At 40.0% G+C, this 24,287-nt stretch overlaps 1 protein-coding gene across 1 annotated transcript in view; it reads right to left on the reverse strand.

Moving 5' to 3' along the window:
• LOC134844629 (arf-GAP with GTPase, ANK repeat and PH domain-containing protein 1-like) overlaps positions 1 to 24,287 on the reverse strand; it is a 67,059-nt gene that overhangs the window by 26,339 nt on the left and 16,433 nt on the right. Inside the window, exons 2-7 of the mRNA XM_063861408.1 lie at positions 7,890 to 8,096; positions 7,675 to 7,733; positions 7,296 to 7,383; positions 7,139 to 7,224; positions 6,753 to 7,029; positions 72 to 294 (exon numbers count right to left, since the gene is read on the reverse strand). Of these exons, the coding sequence (XP_063717478.1) occupies positions 72 to 294; positions 6,753 to 7,029; positions 7,139 to 7,224; positions 7,296 to 7,383; positions 7,675 to 7,733; positions 7,890 to 8,073 (917 nt within the window). The 5' untranslated portion in view covers positions 8,074 to 8,096. The remainder of the gene's footprint in view (positions 1 to 71; positions 295 to 6,752; positions 7,030 to 7,138; positions 7,225 to 7,295; positions 7,384 to 7,674; positions 7,734 to 7,889; positions 8,097 to 24,287) is intronic.

Consider the following 24,287-nt stretch of genomic DNA (forward strand, 5'->3'; position numbering starts at 1 on the left):
TCGCAGACCAAAATTCGAATCCAACCTTTACGTGATAGGAAAAGAAAGAAGTCAAACAAATAGTGGCGTACCTGCCACAGCTGCCTAAAGCACCTCCACTGTTCGACTGAAGCAGCGAAGAGGTCGAGTGGTTTTTGTTGTTCTGGTTCAACCCTGACGCGTTCGAGTTGTTCAAACTATGAGCAAAGAAGTGCTGCGGACTGCTGGCTGAATTCGAGGAGGCATTCGTGTTGTAGATTGTCGTATTGGCCAAACCACTCAAACTTCTCTTCAAACTAACTGTTCTTGAAGCCGCTATAGCACACACGTAGTCCTCATTAAACTTTTTAAACAAAAACTAGCTAATTTAAAATCAACTGAAAATGCTTTATGTAAAGTAAGCTTTTAACCGCGCGTGTATTAAAACATTCATTGCTTGCTTTTTCACTGTGTTCAAACATCAGATAAATTAAGAAGATAAAACTGAATGTCTACTAAGACAAAATATGTCATGTAACAAAACACATTAAACACGAATTTGAAAAAAAAAATCAATTTGGAAGTGGGTTTAAAACTCTAGAAGTCAATAAAAGCAAGAACACAACAAAAAAACAGCTTTATAAAGTGAAATGAGAAAAAATAGAAATAAGCCTCGAATCAGTAGAACTTTGCTACGTATCGGATTCGAAATTGCGCCCTCGAGTTTTGGCGTCTAACGAACACTTAACAACCGACAAACACTAGTCACGAGAATCAAGCAGCTACAAATGCTAATAAATTGCCAATTCGATGAAGCAAAAGTGGCAACAAATACAAATCGACACAATTTGGCAGGTAATAATTTGGAATATAACAAACTGAAGGCATCCACGCAAACTTTGCATTAATTAATTCGAAAGCATAAAGCCAAAATATGTATAATTATGTATAAATATTGCGCGATATATTGAGTTGGAAAATTTCGGAAATCGAGTTTTTCTTATTGCACTGATATTTGAAGCAAGTAGATTTTTCGATTCATTTGAACAATGAGATATGCATCAACTGTGTTAACTTCTTGTTATTAATCGAATGTCAAAGCACATGCTATGAAAAACTTGTAGGTGCCCCAAAAGTGGTAACATTATCTCACATAAAACTAATTCATTCTATAGATATTTTTCATACAGCTGCGACAGGACTGTAAAACATGGCCGGCAGACTGTTGGAAAATACATGTTGAGGCAATGAAACAAAAAAATCTGACTAGTTTTTTTGAAAAAATTTAACCTTTCAAATACAAAATATATATGGCTTTAAAACTCTTTGAATCTCAAAAACAAATAGCACCTCTGATCGCACAGATTGATGCACGTAAAACACCTTATGAACAAAATATATCAAAATTTGAAAGAATTTCTTGGTTTGGATATCAAAACCAAGAAATTTCCATATCAAAAAACTTCAAACGCCTTCATTTCATAAATGAAATTCTTAAATAATTAGCACGAATGTAAATTATCGGCTGCCTTCAATCGTTCAATCAAACGTAATTAATTTCCTTAAATTTGAAAGAGTTTCTAGGTTTTGAAAAATGTTGAAATTTAAATAAAAATTCTCATATCCAGAGAACTAAAAATATTCCGCAATTGTAAATCGGTGCCATGTTTGCAACACCTGTGAGTAGTTTGACATGCCTCTAACCGTATCTTCGTGAAATTAATTTTATTTGTTCACTTTTGAAAAATCATTTTAAAAAGTAGCATATCACGGAAAGCAAAAAAAAACGAGCAGCCTTATTATGTTGAAGGCCACATCTGCAACTTCTGTGAGTATTCTGACATTACCCAACCAAAAGGTCGATGGTATCAAAATTTTTAGACGTATTTTACTGATTTTTTTTCAAATCACGCAAACGGTTTCCACTCTTCACTATACCGCACTATAGAGTTATTGCTAAATTCAAGTTTTCTACAGAGGCAAAGCTTTGCTTCGCAAAACACTAGTGACAACACGACAAAAGGCAGCTTTATAAAGTACAATAAGAAAAAATATGAATAAGCCTCGAGTTAGCAAAAAATCGGCTACGGCTGAGATTCAAACCTGTGACCTTGAGATTAAGAATCACGCACACTAACCACTCAGCCACGGAAGCTTATTAGTACATAGAAGATTAAACACAGCCACATATAAAGCAGAGAACAGATGCTATGCAATTTCCAATGCTACCGTGAAACTTCCAAATAAGTGAACACTTTTATTAGCGAGTTTGCTTAGAAAAAAAAGAAGGTTCGTAATAACAAACTAAGCTGACACACAAAGCTGACGCTAGTGTAAAAACAAAGATAATAAAATCTTAAATTGCGTTGCGATATTATGAAATGCGTCGAGTTAACTTGAAATGCAACTGTGTTAACTTCTTGTTATTAATCGAATGTCAAAGCACATGCTATGAAAAACTTGTAGGTGCCCCAAAAGTGGTAACATTATCTCACATAAAACTAATTCATTCTATAGATATTTTTCATACAGCTGCGACAGGACTGTAAAACATGGCCGGCAGACTGTTGGAAAATACATGTTGAGGCAATGAAACAAAAAAATCTGACTAGTTTTTTTGAAAAAATTTAACCTTTCAAATACAAAATATATATGGCTTTAAAACTCTTTGAATCTCAAAAACAAATAGCACCTCTGATCGCACAGATTGATGCACGTAAAACACCTTATGAACAAAATATATCAAAATTTGAAAGAATTTCTTGGTTTGGATATCAAAACCAAGAAATTTCCATATCAAAAAACTTCAAACGCCTTCATTTCATAAATGAAATTCTTAAATAATTAGCACGAATGTAAATTATCGGCTGCCTTCAATCGTTCAATCAAACGTAATTAATTTCCTTAAATTTGAAAGAGTTTCTAGGTTTTGAAAAATGTTGAAATTTAAATAAAAATTCTCATATCCAGAGAACTAAAAATATTCCGCAATTGTAAATCGGTGCCATGTTCGCACTATAGAGTTATTGCTAAATTCAAGTTTTCTACAGAGGCAAAGCTTTGCTTCGCAAAACACTAGTGACAACACGACAAAAGGCAGCTTTATAAAGTACAATAAGAAAAAATATGAATAAGCCTCGAGTTAGCAAAAAATCGGCTACGGCTGAGATTCAAACCTGTGACCTTGAGATTAAGAATCACGCACACTAACCACTCAGCCACGGAAGCTTATTAGTACATAGAAGATTAAACACAGCCACATATAAAGCAGAGAACAGATGCTATGCAATTTCCAATGCTACCGTGAAACTTCCAAATAAGTGAACACTTTTATTAGCGAGTTTGCTTAGAAAAAAAAGAAGGTTCGTAATAACAAACTAAGCTGACACACAAAGCTGACGCTAGTGTAAAAACAAAGATAATAAAATCTTAAATTGCGTTGCGATATTATGAAATGCGTCGAGTTAAAGCATTCGCGCTTCAACCGATTTTAAGACTTCGTCTTCAGCAAATAAATTTGAATTGATAACAAAGAAGTACATCAAAAGCCAAGCCCCGAAAAATTCGAGCCAGAAAAACGTTAACACTTTTCTTGAAACAAGTTAAAACGGCATATAAGTGTCTCTACTATTTCATTGACACCTGAAAAAAGGCTGTGTATTTCAAAATTTACCGATTTCACTTAAAAAAAACTAAGGTATTTCAAAAAAAATAAATTAGGCTTTTTTCTCATGATGCTAACTTTTTGAAACTGCCAAATCAATATCTAAAATTTTAACTCATCTGCTTAAAATGCATGGAGATGATTGAATCTATTGATCCAGTTTTCTCAAAAACTTAGCTTAGTCGAAAAAAGTGTCGATTATAAAATATTCTTGAAACTCAGAGCTGTTTGAGTTCTTTATATTGTTGAAACTCTGAAGCCTAAAAATGTTTAAACACACTGTCATTTTCTAAGCATCAAAGAACCCAGTGAAGACTTTTATATGTCGTGTTGATTTGCTTCCAGAAAAAAAAATTAAGTTTGTTCACACTCAAATTTTGCTGTTCGCGATTTAACTTTTGTTTTTCTTTCAAGATCAATTAAATTTCGTTAGCTAAAAAAAAAATCACATGCACTCTCCAATAACATAGGCACAGATGAATCGAAAAAAAAGTGGGTAACTTTTTTTTTGACAACTCCCTTTTCAGAATTATCAGCGGTTTTTTAAAGAACTTATTGACTCTGTTTTCTCCAACTGTTTTAGTTTTATGTAGAAAGTGCATTACAAAAAAAAATCTTAAAATTTGTAGTGATAGTGATATATGTAGCTTTTTTAAGCTATATTTGTTCCAAAACACAAATCTGTTCAATCATGCTTTTCTTAACAAAATTTCAATTTTGTTTTGATGGCTTGACTTTGTATTCATTGTCAAGTGGCCTTCGTACTCTAAATGGAAATTGTAATGATTAGGCAACAGAATTGCTAAATGGACAGCAAACTACACACTTCAAAACAAAATGGCAGATAACAAGATAAAACGCCCTCAGCCCTTATATATAAAAGTATATATCACAAAACAATTCATTCAAAATCACTTTGAATTTCAAGAAACTTTTACGATCAACACTTTCTTCAGAAAACTAACCCCGTTAGAAAATACCGCGTCAATAATTATTTTTTCAATCCGCAGGGAATTCTGAAAATTTAAATCCATTTTTAAGTTATTTTCGCGCCATTAGCTTTTATGGTTAAGGAGAGTGCAACGTGTTTTCCATTAAACAAATTTATTCAAACTGATCTTAAAATGATTACAAACACTAAACCGCGAACAATCAAATTCGAGCCTTATCAAACTTAACACCTTCTGGAAAAATCGCCTTCAATTTTTAATACTTGAAAACCAACCGATCTAAACCAAAAAAAGTAATGAATTTCTTCATAAACACTTAATACAACACAGAGGCAAAGCTTCGCAAACACTAGCGAGAATACGACAAAAAGCAGCTTTAAAAAGTATAATTACAAGGAAGTATAAATAAGCCTCCAATTAGCGAAAGTTCGACTACGTCTGAGATTCGAACATGCGACCTTGAGATTAAGAATCACACACACTAACCACTCAGCCACGGAAGCATATTAGTACATGGATAGAGGATTAAACAGTAGCCACATATAAAGCAGAGAACAGATGCTATGGAATTTCCAATACTACATTGAAACTTCCAAATAAGTGAACACTTTCAATGAACACTTTTATTTGGGAGTTAGGTTCGAAAAAAAGAAGGTTCGTAATGACAGACTAAGCTGACGCTAGTGTAAATACGTACATAAAGGCGAAGCTGCACGCACAAGCGAAATTATGGCAAAAGAGAGCTCTAAAAAACGACAAAAATAATTATAATATTGGAACTAAGGGATTCAAACTAAGACTTCACGCTCGAGAGCCCTACCTGGCCGGCTTCTACCAACCTCACTCTTACTTCGTTTTAAGACATAAGGCAGCAAAGAATGCGCTTCAATGAAAGTGATATATCTAGATATACTGCTTAAATAACGCACTAGCGAGCTTGTCTCCAACAACCAATTGTCTCACAAAAAGTAGTACGTGCTTTTATCAAGCTATGAAACTCAAAACCATTTCAAGTTAACCCATATCGTAAATTGGTTTGAAAAAATTTAAATTTCAACGACCGAATCGGTCCGCGAAAAAATGAAGTTTTTTTACACCAGCTGGTCCAGCTATAAAACTTCGAAATCGGATAGCGAAAAATTAGGTTTTTATATTCGACCGACGAATCTTGGAAAAATCAAATTATTTCATAGACCAAATCGTTTTTCGAAAAAATCAACTCTTTCTGAACAAGCTATTCAAAGTATGATTCTCTGAAATATTTCAAATTATTTCCTGAAGGGAATCGGTAGGTTTAGATTATTTTAGAGCCACTTAACCGATGAAACTTTGACAAAAACTTTAACTTATTCCATAGAATGAATCGGTTCTCCTTTTTTGAGCAAGCTATTCCAGCTATGAAACTATGCAATATTTCAAGTTATTTAAAACACTGAATCGGTTAGCGAAAAGTACAAGACTTTCTAAGCAAACTATTCCAGTAACGAAAATTTAATTCTTTTTAAAGTTCTTAAAAATTTTAATATGAATTGAATTAAAAAACAATTCATTGATCGAATCGTTTCGCAAAAATTTTAAGTTTTTCTTAGCAAGCTACTCTAGTTATGAAAACTTGATAGATGGCAAGTTATTTATAACACCGAATCGAATCGCAACAAAAACATATATTTTTTTGCATGCAAGCTATTCCAGCTCTGAAACTTTCAAGCTATTTTCTTCCAAATTTTTAAGAAACATTTCAAGCTATTTCATAGACCGAATCGTTCTGCGAAAAGCTTCAGTTTTTCTCAGTAAGCGATTCGAGCTCTGAAACTTTTAAATATTCCAAGTTACTTCATTGAGCGATTCGCTTGGCATAAAATTAAAGTTTTTCTGAGAACGCTAGTCATGCGATGAAACTTTGAAATATGTCAAGTTGTTTCACAGAGCAAATCGACTGGCGAGATGTTTCAGTTTTTCTAAGTAAGCTATTCAGGCGATGAAACTTTCAGAAAGAAATTGATCTGAAAAGGCAAAATTTAGGAGAAAAAAATGAACAGGCATTGTCTAGCCTTGATATATATATATAAGATTAAGATCAGATAATTTTAGTGCACTTAAATAGGCAACTTTAATTGAAAAAAAAAACACTGAGCATATCAATACGGCGGAGAACTTGCTTGTGTAATTATTTTACGGACCTTCATTGAACACTCTTTCCACATTCAGGCCATAAGAAGCACATGTCTCAAAGTAGGCGCACTTGTTGATTTCAGCTCCTAATTTTCTGACACTCGCGTCATCCACTGCCCTTGGGACTTCGTCCGACAGGTAGTCTTGAGTTCCCACTAATATGACGGGCACATCTTTGAGCAATCGGTAAAATGATAGCTTCTGGTAGTACTCAAGAACAGTGTTGAAGCTTTCTTTGTCATGGAGTCCAAATACAAACACAACAGCATCTATCCAAAGGGCAAACTAAAAAAGATTTATAGCGTTTTTCCCGGTGAATGGGAAATTTTTAAGTAAAGAGCATCTAATGATGATTCGTGCCACCTGCTTTTGTTTTAGATGTGTATAACAATACCTGCAATTCCGGCCCTGGTGCTTCGTCTCTAATAAGCATGAGAACACTTTGGCTGTCAACAAACACTTCTTTCTTGAAGCGTCCTCCTGAATATCAGCAATCGATGAAACATGCGGTAAGCTTAGACAAAAATTCTTCAGTCTTTAAATGAAATTACCATCAGGTGATTCTTCGTGTAGATATGTTCCTGTCAAATATCTATGAACAAGAGCACTTTTTCCACTGTTAGAACTCCCAAGTACACCCTGCGAAATATCAGTTAACGTTTTTTTTTCAAATGAATTCACATTCAACTAGAGGCTCTTCCCAACCCCCGTCAGAGAGAAATTTCATAAATAAATAATTCGGTAGAATTGCAAGTCATAAAAATTGAATCGATAGCATGTGTGCTAATTAAGTAGCTAAATATTTGCATACTTGGCCCGAAGTACACCCTTGTACAATTGGCTAAATCATAAAACTGATATTTAGACAAGGTAGAGGTAGGGGTGCAGAAAGACCAAAAAGTCTCTAATAAACCAGAATTACAAACTAACAAGTCGTATTTCAGGGACGAATTTACTTAGGGTCCACTCCTGGCTGTTCACAAACGATTCTAAAGCAAAGACATTGTCAATTAATGGCTAAAACAGATAGTTTATTTTTGAGCTCTGCTTCCAGAGCATCTTTCAAGCATACGACAGCGTTAATTCACTTTACTAATTCTGATTTATTGCTTTAATGCGTAATTTGTCCAATTATCCAAACCCACCTTCAATGGATAGCAGGCAATTTTGAATACTTTCACGGATAGCCGCATCATCTACACGTTGAAGCAGATCGTAGCATTTGTAAATGTGAGGATGAACAGCTTCGAACCGGTTGATCTCGGTAGTTATTGATACGGAATTTGCTAACTCGTTTTGAAAATCTCTGTACGAATGATTCTCATCCATTCCACCGCAAGCATCCTCAACCTGAAACTTCGTTTATGGAAAAGTTTTATATCATAAGAAAACACTTTTGGTTAGAAATCAAGATTTAAAATGAAGTGTTCATAGCTAGTACAAGTTCAAGTTTAACCAACATAAGCTCTTTTCCAGCCCCCCTTTGATTTTGTTGGAAAATTAATATATGAAAACTTATTTCAAATGACTTTTCATGTTATAAACTGCATTTAAACGTGTCAGCGTGAACAGTTGAAAAAAATTCACAACATTTCTTACATGCAAAATGCCGTGTGAACGATTTTTGAACAGCTTTATTTTGAAACTTTACGAGGGTGGAAAACTGGAAAAGAGCCCTGATACACACTAGAGGACAAAATGAAAGCGGTATCACGTTTTCAAACTCTAGAATACTTAATTTTATGGATCATTTTGGATTTGGGTTTTCCGTAGCAAATGATCTCAAATAATAACTATGAAAAATCAATATTTTTTTTCTCAATTACCATGATAATCAGAAGGTCAAAAGTATCATAGTAACCGAGGTTACAGTCATGAGTCCCTTCATCATGTATTCCAGTCAAAATCCTTGGAATTTTTTAGATATGGAAGTGATCATGATAAAAGAAGATGACAAGTGTTTAAGTCCTTTTCAATTAAAATCGATACGGGTTACGTTTCTTCAATAAGAACACGCAACTCGACACGAGATAATATAATATACAAGTGTTACAAGTAAAAAATTTCGTCGAAAGTTATTTTGTCATTTATTGTTCCGAGTACGCAAGCGGCGTTCGCAATCTGTACTGCCAGGGAGATTCTGTTTTAAAAAGCTGCCTGATCTGGGTTCCTCAGTGCATATGCTTAGGTTCTTACAAAGCTTGCTCAAAAAAACTTCTCTGCTGGGACCGGCCGCGCCCTGAATTTCAAAAGCTAGCGGTTGGAAAAGATATCTATGATTTACAAGATCTTTATACTTGTCAATTTTTCGCTCTTCCGCTTCAGCGGCAGCCGTACCAGGGTTACAAACAGACCCGGCATTAATCCTACAAGGAGCTAAGGAGTCTACTACCGTTACATCCCACAAGAGCTGCTTACCATCAGCCCATGGAACGAGCGTCAAACCGTCTGGTCGCTTCTGATCGGTCCTGTAGAGGTGTCGTGGTTCTAAAACAGACGGAATGTGAGTAGATGATAGACTCTGCTTTATAAGAGCATTCAGGTTTGAATGCCTAGAGAATCTCCCTGCACTTTTGAGGCAAGAAAGACCATGCCAACCATCCTCGGTAACGTCTTTTCCGCACACGCATTTATGCCGTTCGCATATTTTTGATCCTAATCGAAGTCCTATCGCAATTCTGAGTTGTTGGTTCGACAGTTTTAACCTTAAATTTTTGCACGGGATGACGTTCAACCATTGGTAGCCAAATCTATCTTGGAACGCGTTGAACCTTTTTTTACGTCCGTTGGTTCGAGTCATAAAATCAAGTCTGCAATTTCGCTGTCAAAAATTGGCTCCGTCCAATTTTTTTGGATTTCATTTTCCGGAGCCATTTCAATTTTTCCAAGGTCAAACCACCGATTAAGCGCATCATCATAGTTTCCATCCACATGCTCGAAACCAAAGATTTCGCTCGAGGCATCTTTTGCTCCTACTGCTGAGGCTAAGAAAGCGGGTAAAGCGAGTAGATGAGCGGAAGAAACGCCCAAGCCACCTTTGGCTGCCGGGAGAACTGCTTTTAAAAACTGGTTATCATCCATTTTCACATTAGTGACCTTGCATAACGAATTTCTTAGTAATTTATCGTAACGTTCCAAAACATCATTGTGCAAAAAACAAGGGCTCGTACGCAAAAAATATAGGAGTTTTGGCATGCTAAAGCAATTTTTCAGGAGGTAAAAACCATAATGGGCGTCTAGTTTGTCAATGACATCCGAGATTTTTTCAAGCTCCTTAATTTTTTCGTCGAGCAATTCTTTTCGGCAAAGTTCGCCGATTGGAGATTCTAAAATGAGGAGTTCTTCTTTTGTTTTTATTTTTATTTTGGGGCATATTTTTCGAAATTGTGTTAAAATTGAATTAAACTGTGTACTAGTAGTCGGTCGCAAAAAACAAAGTTCACACTTCTCATTGTTTAAGCTCAGGCCGTAAATTTGTTCCGATTTCAGAATGTTTTTAAGGTCCCGGACTACTACCTTATAGTCGTCTGCTAAATTCCCATCATCTAAACACCAGATGTTAATTTTCGACTCCAACTGTTTGACTAGTGTATGAATTGTTTCCGCAAAAAGGGGTGGGGCTTCAGGATCACCTTGCTGAATTCCGTCTTCTGACATTATGACAGAGCTTCCGTTTAAAAGGTAACTGGGTTTACCATACGCGCAATGGGTGTAATTATACAATCCAGGGCGATTTGAATAAACATGATTCAGCATTGTTTCTCTGTTTAAAGAGTTAAAGGCATTCTTAAAATCTAGTTTTAAAAGAACAGTGCATTTTGGATTGTCGTCGCGTTCAATTAGGTTTCGAAACGAGTGCGCAGCTATTTCTGCTCCTCGTTTGGTACCGCATCCTACCTGTACGTTTCCAAAAAAATTTTGTCGCTCGGAGAGGGCCTTGCTTCCAGCGTATTTAGACGCGATACGTCTCAGCGTGTTGCCTACGGCACCGGTCTCAACCCTCCGTCTATCTTTATGAGGGCGATAAGCTTTGCGCCAAAAAAGAAAGGTTTTAGTGGTTCGGGTATTTTGCCATCTCCAATGAGGTTTATCAGCTTAGTAAGCGATTTCAGAAAATTAAGTCCTGCACTGCCATTCGACTTACTAAAAAGATCTTTAAAAATTTGAGGAACTATTTTATCAGGACCTGCTGCTGATCCGTTTGGAAAGGAAAGGTAAATAAAGGTTGGAAAACACCAATTTTCGTTATCTGTTATAATCTTTCTAACGACGTGAAATTATACGACAATCAAATTTGGAAAAATAATCACATTGAATAATTCAGTCTTTTTGTTCAAAATGCTCCAAATGGCATAATCATTTTTCACCTCTCTCATAAGAGAAAAAATATATATATCATGAAAACCGGCATTTTCAGAACCGGACTAATCTCCTATGAGGTTGAAACTACTGTTTGGCCCTTTCATAAAGTTTAGCTGAGTTGAACTATTGTTGACTAGTGGGTTTACCTATTATCAAATGGATCTTGCAATTAGGTATTTTTGAGAGTTGTGATATTCGACCAGAATGAGCGAAAATGCGGATTCGGCGATTTCGAATTGTTAGCAGCTAACCTTCCGAATTGACAGTTTTAAGAGATTAGTGACGTTATTGGGACGATTAGTAAAACGGTGAAGGTCAAGATATTCTGGCATTTTGAAATTTTAAAAATTCGAATTGAGAAGTCGCACTTCCGAGAAACGGCAAAAACCGCCATTTTGGAAAACCAGAAAAATTCAGAACAACAATAGTTGCGACGAAGATAACTACGAGAAAATAAATATCGGAATCGAAGAAAACAGCAGAGTTAGCAGAGACCGTTCCGAGTTGCAACGATTGTGCCGCTACAATCGTTGCAAGGCCGTTCACAACAACGGTGAAGGGTGGGAAAGCAGCCCTCCGGAAGGAAGATAAGGTTGTTATTTCCCCGGATTCAAGAATCCGGAGGAGTCTCGGGACTGGAACTTGTATCATTTTATATAAACTTTTAGCTTCCCGGTTATGTCTGGAATTGAATTTATTTAACATCTGAATTCATTTTACGACGATGAGAAGCTAGGAGTTGGGGGAAAGGGTTGATCCATCTTCAATGGAGATGATGATTTTTATCTACTGAACAAAAACAACAATTATATAATAAGTAGTAGTAGCCCTATTTTTAGGAGTGACCTCGTGGTCTGGGGATACTGAGACCCCAGCCATGAGCTCACAAATTTTGCATGTAATTAAGTTAATTTGAGCGTTCTGGTCGAAGCCGGAGAACAGTAACGTTTTTGTCGACCCGATGTTAGAAAGACCACCAAAAGAGCTAGGCTTGGCAGAGACGGTGAAAAGCATGTAGAGCTCTGTTTAGACGCTGGCCAGTCGTCTTAGAACCTAATTTTATTTTCCGTCGATATGTACTTCCGGGCGAATGTAACATAGATGTTTTTATGGAGCTCCTGAGTGTTATTCTTTTTTAACATCATAATGCTCATATTAACGCACTTAATATGCCCTAACCGCCAGGGCGGAAGGGTAGTTCGGAACCCGAAAGCCTTCCGGATTACCGTGAATAGCTTTTTAACCTAGTTAAGACCGAAAATTCACGTTCAAGGAAGGGTGGGGTGATTGGCCGTCCCCTCGTTCCCTGAGAGGTTTGTGACCAAAAACGCTTCAAGATATATACAAAACCAAACAAAAAGTAGTATTGTACCCAAGAAAAACAAAAAATATCAAAAAATAACCGAAAAAAAACAAAAAAAAACAGTAAAAAATTAAAAAATCAGTAGAAATCATTCCCCCAGACAAGATGTGATCCGACCCTCCCGTTTTTTGTTAATAGACATATTGTTGTTGCAGGCATTTATATCAATCCGGATTGTTACGATCTTTTGTAGCCCGTTTGTGAGGCTTGTACAATAGGGTTTTTCGAGTATTTAAGCACGTTAATATTAATTTGCGCTCAATCCGCAAGGGTCTGCTGATTTGCGCTCAATCCGGAGGGGTCTTGGGAGAAGACTGATCCGGCAAGCAGTACAAGGAGCAACAAGAATGGGCTCAACGACAACGACAGTCGACTGTTGGGTATCGTTAACAAGTTTTGTATCCCTTTTTTTGTACAAAAAATAAGATAGTAATCTGTGGGGGGCTCGACAGTGCTGCACTGTAGTGACCCTTCACCGAACTGCAAAAATCCGAGTTAAGCACCTTAATTCGGATATTCAACAAACCCGGAGGGTTATAGAATTTCTAATATAGTTTCTTATACAGCCTGTATTAATACTCCTATATCGTTTTTCAGTGAAAAACACAGAAAGCGGACCGGTTTTAGGGTCAAAATAGCGATATTTGAACCCCCCACAAATCGCAATTTTTGAGATATCGAAATTTTTTCAAACGGAAAAAAGCGCTAAATTAGTGAGTTACATCGTAACTGTGCTAGAATAATAGATAGAACCGGTTGAGTTTAGTTTAGAAGTGGTTGGAACTATTTTGGTACCAAAAACCGAATTTTCGCGATTTTTGGAAAAACGGAACACTATAAAATCGAAATTTTTTTAAAATTTTTTTGAGTTAGGACAGTAAAAATAGTTGATCGGACAACCTCCACTAGTGAATCTACAGGTTTTAAGACTCGTTTCCCGAAAACCTCCCGAATTACAGAGAAATCGAACTTAAATTGTTTGATTTAGTGGATTCATCAATCCGGAGGGGTCCAAATAGCATAGTTTTTTGCATATTTTTTCAGTTAGAGCGTTCCAGATCGGGCTTTTGCATTGAACTAGAAGATTATAGGCCTTCCGAGCTCGGTTCAATAATTTTTAGGCCGAATAGAACAGAATTGCGAAAAAAGTTAGGCGGAACCTATAAGAGAGAAATTTTTTCACTTTAGAAAAAAGACGTTTTGGTTAATAACTTTGGAGCTACTGGACAAATCTACTTGATCTTGGTACCATTAGATCAAAAATTAGCTTGGCATACTAATGAAAACATCAAATATTCAAAAAAATAAGCGTGAAAAAATTTTTAGGATTGTTTTTAGTAAACTCACCAATTCGGGAAGGTAGACCCTTCACGTTTTATAAAAAAAATTTTGGAAAGCCCTTACATCCCTACCAAAGGGTAGAAACGGTTTAATAAGGCAATTTTACGCTGTTCTAGACAAAAAGGGAAGGCTAAAGGCACAAGAAAACCCTGATCGAGCCGAAACTAAGCTAGTGATAAGACCCTTCACCGTTAGCGTGAATTGTCAAATAAGAGGCTTAACTTCAATCTGGAAGGGTCAAGGGATGGACCACATACCCTTCCTAGTTGATACAAACTGCATAATAGCATCGGAGAACGTATCCGGAGGGGTACAGGTTGAAAATCAAGAAAGTCTCCGAAAAGCTATTTTTACAAAACCGGAGGGGTCCCAATTAGGAGGGGTCCGAATTTTTCCTAATTCGGAGGGGTCCCAGTCCGGAGGGGTCGTAATTTTGCTAATCCAGAGGGGTCCCAATCCGGAGGGGTCTCAATTTTTCCAATCCAGAGGGGTCCTATTTTTGCCATTCCGGAGGGGTACTGTTTTTTGTCAACCCGGAGGGGTATTATTTTTGATTAAGGACTTAGGTAAATAGAAGAAAAGATAATAGAGAGAGGTATTAGGTTATTAAGAGACAAACTAGGAACCAGTGACTGCAATGGTAATTTGCATTTCAAAAAAAAGACCAGGTCAAAAAACAAAACAGGTCCAAACTCGGATATTCGCGACACTAAGTCTAAATTAAAAAAGAGTTTGTATCTCATTGGTGTGGATTGAAATCCAAAACGTTTTTGAGAAAAGTGACTGCCCTGAGGATTTTAGTAGGTCTAGCTCAGGCAGTCCGAAGGCAGATAGGTAAAAGGAGACTCGGTGGGTGCAATAGATGCCAACTTGAGAAAATTACTGCTTTCAAGTTTTTTCTTATTGGTGCAGCACCATCAGGGAAAGCTCTTTCTTTATAAAACAAGTTCGACTATTGTACTGCGACTGACTAAGAGTACAATACACATACGTGTTTTATAGAAATATTCTTATTTTGTTATATCTGGTTTTAAATCAACAATTTGTGCTTTGATTGGGTAGTGAATACACTATCTTTTAAATTGACTGATATCATCATACTGTGCTAGTTCTCAAATCTTACGACTAATAATCGATTATTGTGAATAAGTTGTATATACGCTGTACCGTGATAACATACAAGAATTCGTGGTCACTATTAAATAGAAACTTTTGGAATTTATCGTGTTGTGTTACTATTTTCAGTAGTCAGATCAAAAGGACACTAGCAATTGAATTGATTGTATAGGTAGTAAGAAGTGGTAAATTGAATATGAGTCTAGACAATTCAAGGATACGTAAACTAGGTGATAGCTCCAGGAAATTCATACCTGAGAAACAGAGAAGAGCAGTGACCGACCCTTTTGTGGAAAGGATCACACGAACCCGGACCGACAAAGGGGAGACGTTTTCAGGCAAAATGGTTGAAACTAGAAGTAAAAAGTCCTCAGAAGAGCGAAAAGCGGACCAGACCATGAATGAGAACCAGGAAATACATGGACCGGAGGGGAGAGACAGAAGGCTGGTGAGTGAATCGAATCCGGTAGAACAAGGCCAAGATTTTGCCACTTCCACCGGGACACTGGACCGAGAGGAGATGTCGGAACTGTCCGACATCTCTACTGAAATTGTAGCCACTAGAAGATCTCCCACAGACAACTCCATGATGGCAGGCGTGACGGAAAAACAGGCAACGTCCTCATCGTTTTCAGAAAGAGTGAAAAACACTTTCGGAAACATCTTTCCATTCACCATGTGAGTGGGTACAGGAGATGAAGGTGAACCCCAGGAGGAAGAAGAGGACAATGATGAGCAAGTTGACTTTGGATCTCGAGTCAGCCTCAATAGTTCAACCCAGGAGAATGGGGCATACACCGACAGAGAGACTGGAACCATGGACAAATTTGGTGTGGTGAGAACGATAAGCAAAGACACAAACGCATCAGGCCAGTCAAGAGACTTTGTGAGTATCACAAATTCGGAGACGCGAACTGGGGAGAATAGAAGCATAGGGCTAGGCAACGCATCGGTGGATCCAGAGGTGGATAATGAAAAGACGTCGAGGCAGAGAGTCAAAGCCCGAATCTCGACCAGCACAAAGCTACCTGGGATCGACAGGGTAACACCGCCACTAGTGACGCCGCTAGTAGAAAACGGAGCATCATTAAAAGAAGCCTTGAATAACATAGTGGGCAGTATAGGAGAACAAAATGAACATATGTCTATAAGAAAGAGTGAACTAGAAAGAGAAAGTATGCGGGAAGACATAAACCGCAATAGACAAGAAGTTGGTAGAAGCGAAAAACGCTAGAAGGAAAGAACGGACGAGCACATAGCGAAGAACTTGTCGCGAATGACAAGAGAAGCGGAACATAGAGAGTTACGCTTAAGAGACGACATGGAGAAATTAAGAATTCAGCAAGAGCAGTCTCTTGGGACTCTTGACACGAAGATAGATGCGATGATGGAGAGTTGAACTCAGGCTATCATCGATAGGTTGGACGGGCTACTAGTCAGCAAGAGTGGACCAAAAGAAGGAGAACCGAACTCGGGAGGTCCCAGCAGGGAGGCGAGGGTGAACTTCAATTACCATCAAAAGAGGAGGACATATGGAGGTAGGGGCAGTTCATCAGGCTATGCCACAAGGGATAACAGACAGTAGAGCAAGTTCAACAGGAAACAGACAGACCTCAAATGAACGACCGACGCAAGGCACACATTCGACTGGGAGAGGTGATTCCGGTAACAGGAGACATGCGAGCCCATGGAGGAGTCATGTGGGCCAAGGGGAAAACATCCACGGCGGTTTGGATTGTAGGGATGCACCGAATACAGAGCCCTTAACAGGGGGGCGATGATACTCAGGCGGGGCACTCAAGAGATGCTACGGCAATGGCCACAGCCTTTGAACTCCTTAACAGGTCTTTGGAGACATTCCTGAAGAGGTTATCTAGAAGCAATGAACGCAGTGAAAAGTCAAGAAGAGTCTTTAAGAAACCAAAATTCTACAAGGACGAATCTGATGGCTGCATTGACACCTGGATAGAGGTGATGAAACTGCATTTTGAGGAAGAAGACCTGTCAGAACGGCAAGAGTGCAGTGCGCTCTTTAGTAACTTGGAAGGGACAGCCCTAAACTGTGCGATGGCCAAAAAGCAATAACAGCGGGATACTGCTGAGAAAATCTTTGAAATCTTGTTAAATCGTTTTGGCTCAGGGGTGCAGGGACACCAAACAATGATGCGCTTCGAGAAAAGGAGGCAACGAGACGATGAGACGATAGACAAGTTTCTAGACGAATTGGAGATGCTTAGAAGGCGTAGCAAACCGGACGAGTCGAACAGGAGGATGAACCTGGCGGTAGCCTCAAAATTCATCGATGGTGTGAAGAATGATGAACTTCGAACAATGTTAGCAACGCATTACACACCACTATCAACCAATGCGCCAACACCAGAGGAGTTGAGGCTCAAGTCAACAGAATATTTTTTGCTGAAACTTTCATCGAGATCTGGATATTACAAGAACAATTATGGCAATTTTAACAACGGACCAGCAAATCAAGGGAACAACTGGTACAAACCGAGGGCGATATGGACAAGAGGCGCTCTTGTGCAAATTGCAGTTCAACGGACCATCATGTATCAGCATGCCCAACTTATAAACAGGGTATGAAAGCAATAGGCTTTAGCCTCGAGGACGAAGATGCGTCAGAAGTCGATCATGAAGATTTCATGAGAAGATTAATTGCAAAGTTCGGCCCGAGGTGTTTCTTTGGTAACCTGGAAGGTCATTTTAAATAGGGTTGTTCGCAATTCTGGGATGCTGTAGCAGACATCAAGCATCCAAGACATGAGGAAGCTCTATCGGGTGTGAAAGCCAGCAAGGCTCGCCTAATGAGTGAGGCGGAGGCACGCAGGAAAGAAAAACCGCAAGAGCTGGCAACGAACAAAATGCAAGCGGTAACGGAAGAGACATGTGAACCGGAACCGGTGACTGCGACGGACGACTTCAAGATTGATTACAGGGCAGCCGCGAGGGATGCTCGAAATAGAGTGCAGCAGGAACTGGTAACGAAAGAGATCGAGCAAAAAGTGAAGCTCGAACTGGAAAATGAGAAACTACAGGAGAAGCTGAATACCTTCGAGGCAACAGAAATCGAAGAAACGAAGGCACCAAGTAGTTTGAGCATGAAACTTAATTGAATCTTCGGGCAGAGGTTCGTTAATGTGCCACAAGGAAGCAAAATACAGTCAATAATCTCGGTAGCGGGACACCAGGTAATCATAAATCTGAGTGAACCGTCAGAGTTCACCTTGATGCATTTGGACACATATGCAGACTATCTGAGGCAACTGGAGCCACGCACTGAGTCAAGAGCTGTGCGAGCACTACTAACAATGGGTGGCCCTCGCATAAAGAAGCTTCACGGGCGCTACGTGGAAGTCTATGGACCGTATCAAGTGATGCTGAACGTAGATGGAATCAGTATCTACACTAGGACATATGTAACAACAGACAGTGACCAGATAGGACAGATCTATTTGGGTGAAGAGGAACTCAAAGTGCGCAGGATAGTCCATGACGCCTTGATGGAGCAAGACGCTGTACACATTGGATACGAAGCAGATGTGACTGCACATCTGCTCGACACCAACGGAAAGAAAATCGGAGTCACAGGGCTTCTGGACACAGGAGCGGTAGTGAGTGTGATGCCGATAAAGACTTGGGAAAGAATAGGCTTCACGAGGGAAGATCTAATTCCGACGAATCTCAGACTGGCTGCAGCCAATCGAGGAGCAATTTACGTAGCCGGAAGAACACCGATAACGTTCCTCCATATGGGAGGACGGGATCTTTGGATGAGCTTCCTGGTGGTACAGAATATGGACGACACCAATCAATTCATCTTGGGCAGAGATTTTGTCAGGAATTTTGACGTGATGATTGACTTGAACAACGGTCTAATAAGGATTAGGAACCCGGATCGGAAGTATGTTAAGAAACCAATTAATAGAATAATAACAGACGAAAACAAGGTACCAACTTTTTTAGACAGAAAGGTAAAACTACAGCCGGGACAAGCAGTGGTAGCAATTTTTAGAGTGAGAAATTTGAATTCATTAAATGATAGTTAACAGGTTTGTTTAGACCGAATCCAAATAGTCAGAGTTCGATGATTTTAGGCCGGAGCTTCTCGGTAACGCGAAACGGACTCTGTGTCAGTGTGTTATTGAACACACTGGACACCACGGTTTCAATCCAGCGCGGAAAGAAGCTTGGTTACGCTTTGCCGATGAGGAGACTTCGAAGAGACACAAAACTTGAAGAAATATAGTGTGAAAGACTGTCCTTATCATGCCAATAAAGATAAATATTTAAAAAGGAATAATGAATTAAAATCTATTCATAAATTGTTTTCAATGAAGTCCGATATGGACGACGGCTTATCGAGCTGCTCGAAATTTCCGGAACGCCCCTCGTCATATGAACTAGAGTCTGACCAACCGGTTTTGCCAGAGATAAAAGGGAAAATAGGCAAGGGAGATTTCGAGCTACTACGGGAGGTTTTAAATCGAAACGCGGATGTATTTTCAAGACATAAGGCAGATATCGGTTGCTGTAATTTCGTCGAACACAAAATTGAACTTGAGGAAGGCGCCTTTCCCCATAGGGAAGGCGCAAGACGAATGACGCCACATAAATCGGAAGCGTGCCGAACGGAAATAGAAATGCTGCTCGCATACGACATGATAGAACCCTCGAAACCGCAATGGGCTTGCGGGGTATTAATGGCGAAAAAGAAAGGGGGCAGCTTAGATTTTGTTGCGACTTTCTCTACTTGAACGCAGTAACGATAAAAGATGCGTACCCGATACCGCGAATAGACGAGAGCCTCTCTAAACTTGGTGATGCCAAGTTATTCACCACATTGGACTTGGTTTCTGTCTTCTGGCAGGTCCCTCTGCGGAAGTAGTATAGGGAAAAGACAGGATTCGTATGCGAATTGGGGTTTTACCAGTGGAAGAGGATGCCCTTCGGCTTGTACAATGCAACGGTAACATTTCAAAGGTTGATGGCTCAGGTTTTGACCAAAGTGACAAAGAAGTACGGGAATCTTGTGATGTGTTACGTGGATGACGTAGTCATAGCAACACCGACCCTGGAAGACCACATTGATTGGCTCGATTAGATATTTAGATGCATGAAAAGAGCAGGCTTGAAATGCAAACCATCGAAATGTGAAATCCTTAGGGATTCAATCAAGTACCTGGGAAGAATGGTGGACAGGCATGGTGTGAGGCGGGACCCGGAAGCAGTAGAAGCTGTGTTGACATGGAAGGCTCCCAGAACGGACACACAGCTCATGAGCTTCCTAGGGTTTGCCAACTACAACCGTGAGTTCATAAAAAGATATGCAGACAAGGTGTATCCGATGAAGAAGCTGATGCGCAACAAAGGGAAAAAGTTCGAATGGAGCGTTTAAGCTAAAATGGCCTTTGAGAACATAAAGCGGGAACTGTGCGAAGCGCCAGTGCTAGGCATGCCTACTGAAAAGGGCATGTATGTTCTTGACACAGACGCTTCAGTAGTAGCCATCTCGGGAATACTGCATCAGGAGCAAGAATGGAATGGGAGAACCGTTCTCCGTCCCATAGCATATGGCAGTGAGGTGTTAAGTGACACTGAGATAAAATATGGTGCAACAAAAGCAGAAATGTTTGCAGTAGTCACATTTGTGGAAAAGTACCGCGCATACTTGGGGAGCGCTCCCTTTAAGTTACGCGTGGACAACAGGGCGTTATCCTGGTTGAAGACATACTCGATGGATCAGAATTATATTGGTAGGTGGATAGTAAGATTAGATGGCTACCACATGATAATCGAGCACAGGATGCATGACAAACACCAGAATGCTGACAGCCTCAGCAAGAAAACCGAGCTCTATGAAAGACTGGAACAGAAGCAGGCCAATCAGGCAGAAATAAAGGAAGGATTCTCGTTTCTGGACAAAGAAACTTATGAAGCGCTTCCCTTGACGAGATGGTTGGACAAGTCTGGACATCCAAATCCAGGACATCCTGAGTTAACTGTAGAGAAAGTAGCCGAGATAAAGATCCTATCCAAGAAGGACCCGGTTCCCTTAGATCTGTTGCTGCGCTCAAACCTGGTCCACCAGGAACTCTCTCGCATAAACATTAACAGCCTCTCATTATTGGATAAAACGGTGCAGGTCACAACGCAAGTGATGCGGATGCTGGGTGGATTGTTAGAGAGAGAAGTGACCAGAGATGACCCCGAGTGGGCAGCAGCAGTGGCATTACTGACAGTCAGTGAGAAGGTGAAGATCATGCCGTCCAGACGACAACACAAAGAGAACGAAAGGGATTGTAGGACAATATTTCAGCAACTAGTATCCTCAATACCACACGAGATTTTAACTAGTACTTCTTACGGTCAGAAAGAACGGGAGAACGATACGCAAAAGAAGAAAACTGTTACCTTTGTGGACCAGGATAAAGAAAGTGAGAAGGTTGAACGAAACCTGGTGCAAGATTGTTTGTCCGGGGATACGAAAGGTGAGAAGAGCCGGCGAGTTCAAGATCAACACCCGGGACAAGGAAGTTTGTCCGGGGGTCTGATGTAGATGAGAAAGTTCCTGATGGGAAGCAGGACCTGGAGAACAAATCTTTATCCGGGGAGTTCAGATGGATGCGAAGAAAGCACAGAACTGACCCAGGAGATGGTGCAAACTTCATCGCAGATTCTTCAACAGATTACAACTCCCGAAATTCAGGAATTGACACCTACTCAGTCAGGAACTCGAGCTCAGGATCGGAACTGTCAGAATTAGCGATCCACACACTCTTAGTGGAAACTCGTGCAAGGGATCTGGACAGAGAGGTGTACCAGGATCCTGACCGTGGTCGCTACCTCATACCAAGCGAAAGAGTCTTTGACAACGCAGCGGATGATTTGGAAACGATAGCGGTATCGAAACGATCGATAAGTCTGTTGCCACAAAAAGAGGTAGTCAGGACTGATCTTCAGCCATTCGAACAGGAAACACAGCCATTGGCAAAGATTTGGTGCGTCAAGATGAAAGAAGATACGCATCAGCCCAATGATCTGAATAGTCAGATGAGGTTCATGAAGACGTACTTGAAGGCGAGATACAGACTCTCGGATCATCTAAGAGCGCAGAGAAATGACCGCATGACAAGCAACCTGAAAAGGTGGATCGAAAATGGTTCTCCGGACAAAGGAGACCTTGAAGAAGACAGTTACCGCATTCTGAGACAGTGTTTTATGCAGAAAGAGGGAAGGTTATACTTGAACAGGGACGGGATTGTGGCTTGCAAGAGAAGAGATTAAGACAAAGTCCTATACAAGTATAACGCGATAGTGTTTCCGCAACTCTATCAGACAGAATTCTTATTCAGGTTGCATGATCAGGTGGGCCATCGGGGATCGACAAAGTATATCAGAGGACCTGAAGCGCTTTGAGTGGCCTGGAATGAAAAAGCCATGCGAGAAGTGGGTAACAGCATGTCTGTCATGCCAACAAGTCAAGGATCCAAGGAAATTGCGATTTCTCTTACAATCGACCGGGTCGTCTGAATTCAACGAGGTGGTGCAGATAGATCACCAAAAGATAGCATGACAGACAGTGGTTATAATCAAGTCTTGGTCATGATAGATCACTTCACGAATTATGCAGAGGCCGTGCCCTGCATAACTGCCTCATCGGAAGAGACGTGCGACCACCTGATCAATACATGGATAGCGAGACATGGTTGTCCGATGACGTATCAATCGGATAACGGAACAGCTTTCGTGGGAGAACTTACAAAAGAGCTAATGCGACGTTCGCAGGTGGCTCAAGCTCACTTCACGACATACCATCCCCAGACAAACGGCTTAGTGGAAAGCCAAAATAGAATGTTAGTGTCGATGCTGAGGGTATAATGTTCCAGGTACTTGACCGATTGGGATATATATCTTCCACAGGTGATGGGAGCTTACAATAGCACGCAACATTCCACCACCGGAGTTAGTCCACATATGATGCTAACCGGGCACGAGAAGTCTTTGCTCTTGACTTTCTTCTACCTAGAGTATGAGGGTAAGAAGACGTCACCACAGCTCTATGTAAGGGATGTAATTAGACGTCAGAAAGAGTTGAACGACTTGTGTAGACGAAATACTCAGCAAGCACAAGCAAGGCAGAGGAAGAGATTTGACAGGAAAGCAGCTGGTGCAAAAGCTTATTTGGTAGGGGACTACGTATGGGTATTTCAGAACGTCATACCACCGAAAGAAACGAAAAAGATCTTTAAAAAGTGGAGGGGACCCTTCATGATTACGGAGGTGCACCAGGAGGGACGCTTCTACAGATTGAGTACTGGCCGAGCCGCTCATTACGAAAACATTAAACCACACAATCCATAGACATAAGACTGGTGTATACCTGCAGACATGGAAGAGGGGGATTATCTAATGATGGACCCTGCTTATGAGGTCAACGAGAAGGGCACCAGGGAAAAGAACGATGGAAATGAAGTCATAGAGGAAGGAACAAGTACACCACTGGACCTGGATCCAAGTGAGGTGATTGAAGCAGACGATGAAGCTTTACCCTGCGCAGAAGAGGACTGGAAAGACCCTGAACAAAGAGAGGTTCCCAAGAACTTGGAACCGGATCTTCCGTTCACGAAACAGACTCGACAGAATGACAAGACAAGACCCAGAAAAAAATATAACCCTTACGGCGACGATTTTGTAGTGGACAGGATAGACATAGAGAAGATAGGGGAAGAAGTAGTGGGTTTAGAAGAAATAACTGTGTCACAGGACATTGAGATAGTCGATGATCACGACAATGAGTGGGTCGATGACCGATCGAAACCCGAGGTGAAATTCGACGACGAACAACAGCAGTCATATGAATACAACTTGACGAATCTGCGTGTCTTGGAATGGCTAAACGAAATGACGTCGGACCCAAAGGAGACCAGTGTCACGATTCAAGATGTATATTGTGAAAGCATGAAATACATGGAAACCGAACGAGAGGATCCTTCCTGGGCTGCCCAGGAAGGGCAACTACTCATTCCGGCCTCCAACCTCGACTTGATATCCGGTATGCGATCAACGGGGACGTCGATGGACATTTTTGTCCGGGGAGTGGGGGTAGGACTTACCCACACTGAAATTTTATTAATAAAGAAATTGAGAATAGCAAGAGAAACAGGGGATTTAGAAGCAGAAACAGGCAAAGAACCAAAGAAACCTGACATAAGGAGGGTAGTTGAGTCATATTTTAACTTACGAAATGAATATTCTAGTAGCATAATATTAACAGATAGCGATTTCATACTCACAAATAGAATATGTGCGATAGCAATCACAGCAGACATGAGTTTTAGGACAGCGT

This window comes from Symsagittifera roscoffensis, chromosome 4 (assembly GCF_963678635.1).
Source record: "Symsagittifera roscoffensis chromosome 4, txSymRosc1.1, whole genome shotgun sequence".
NCBI classification, from domain to species: domain Eukaryota; kingdom Metazoa; phylum Xenacoelomorpha; order Acoela; family Convolutidae; genus Symsagittifera; species Symsagittifera roscoffensis.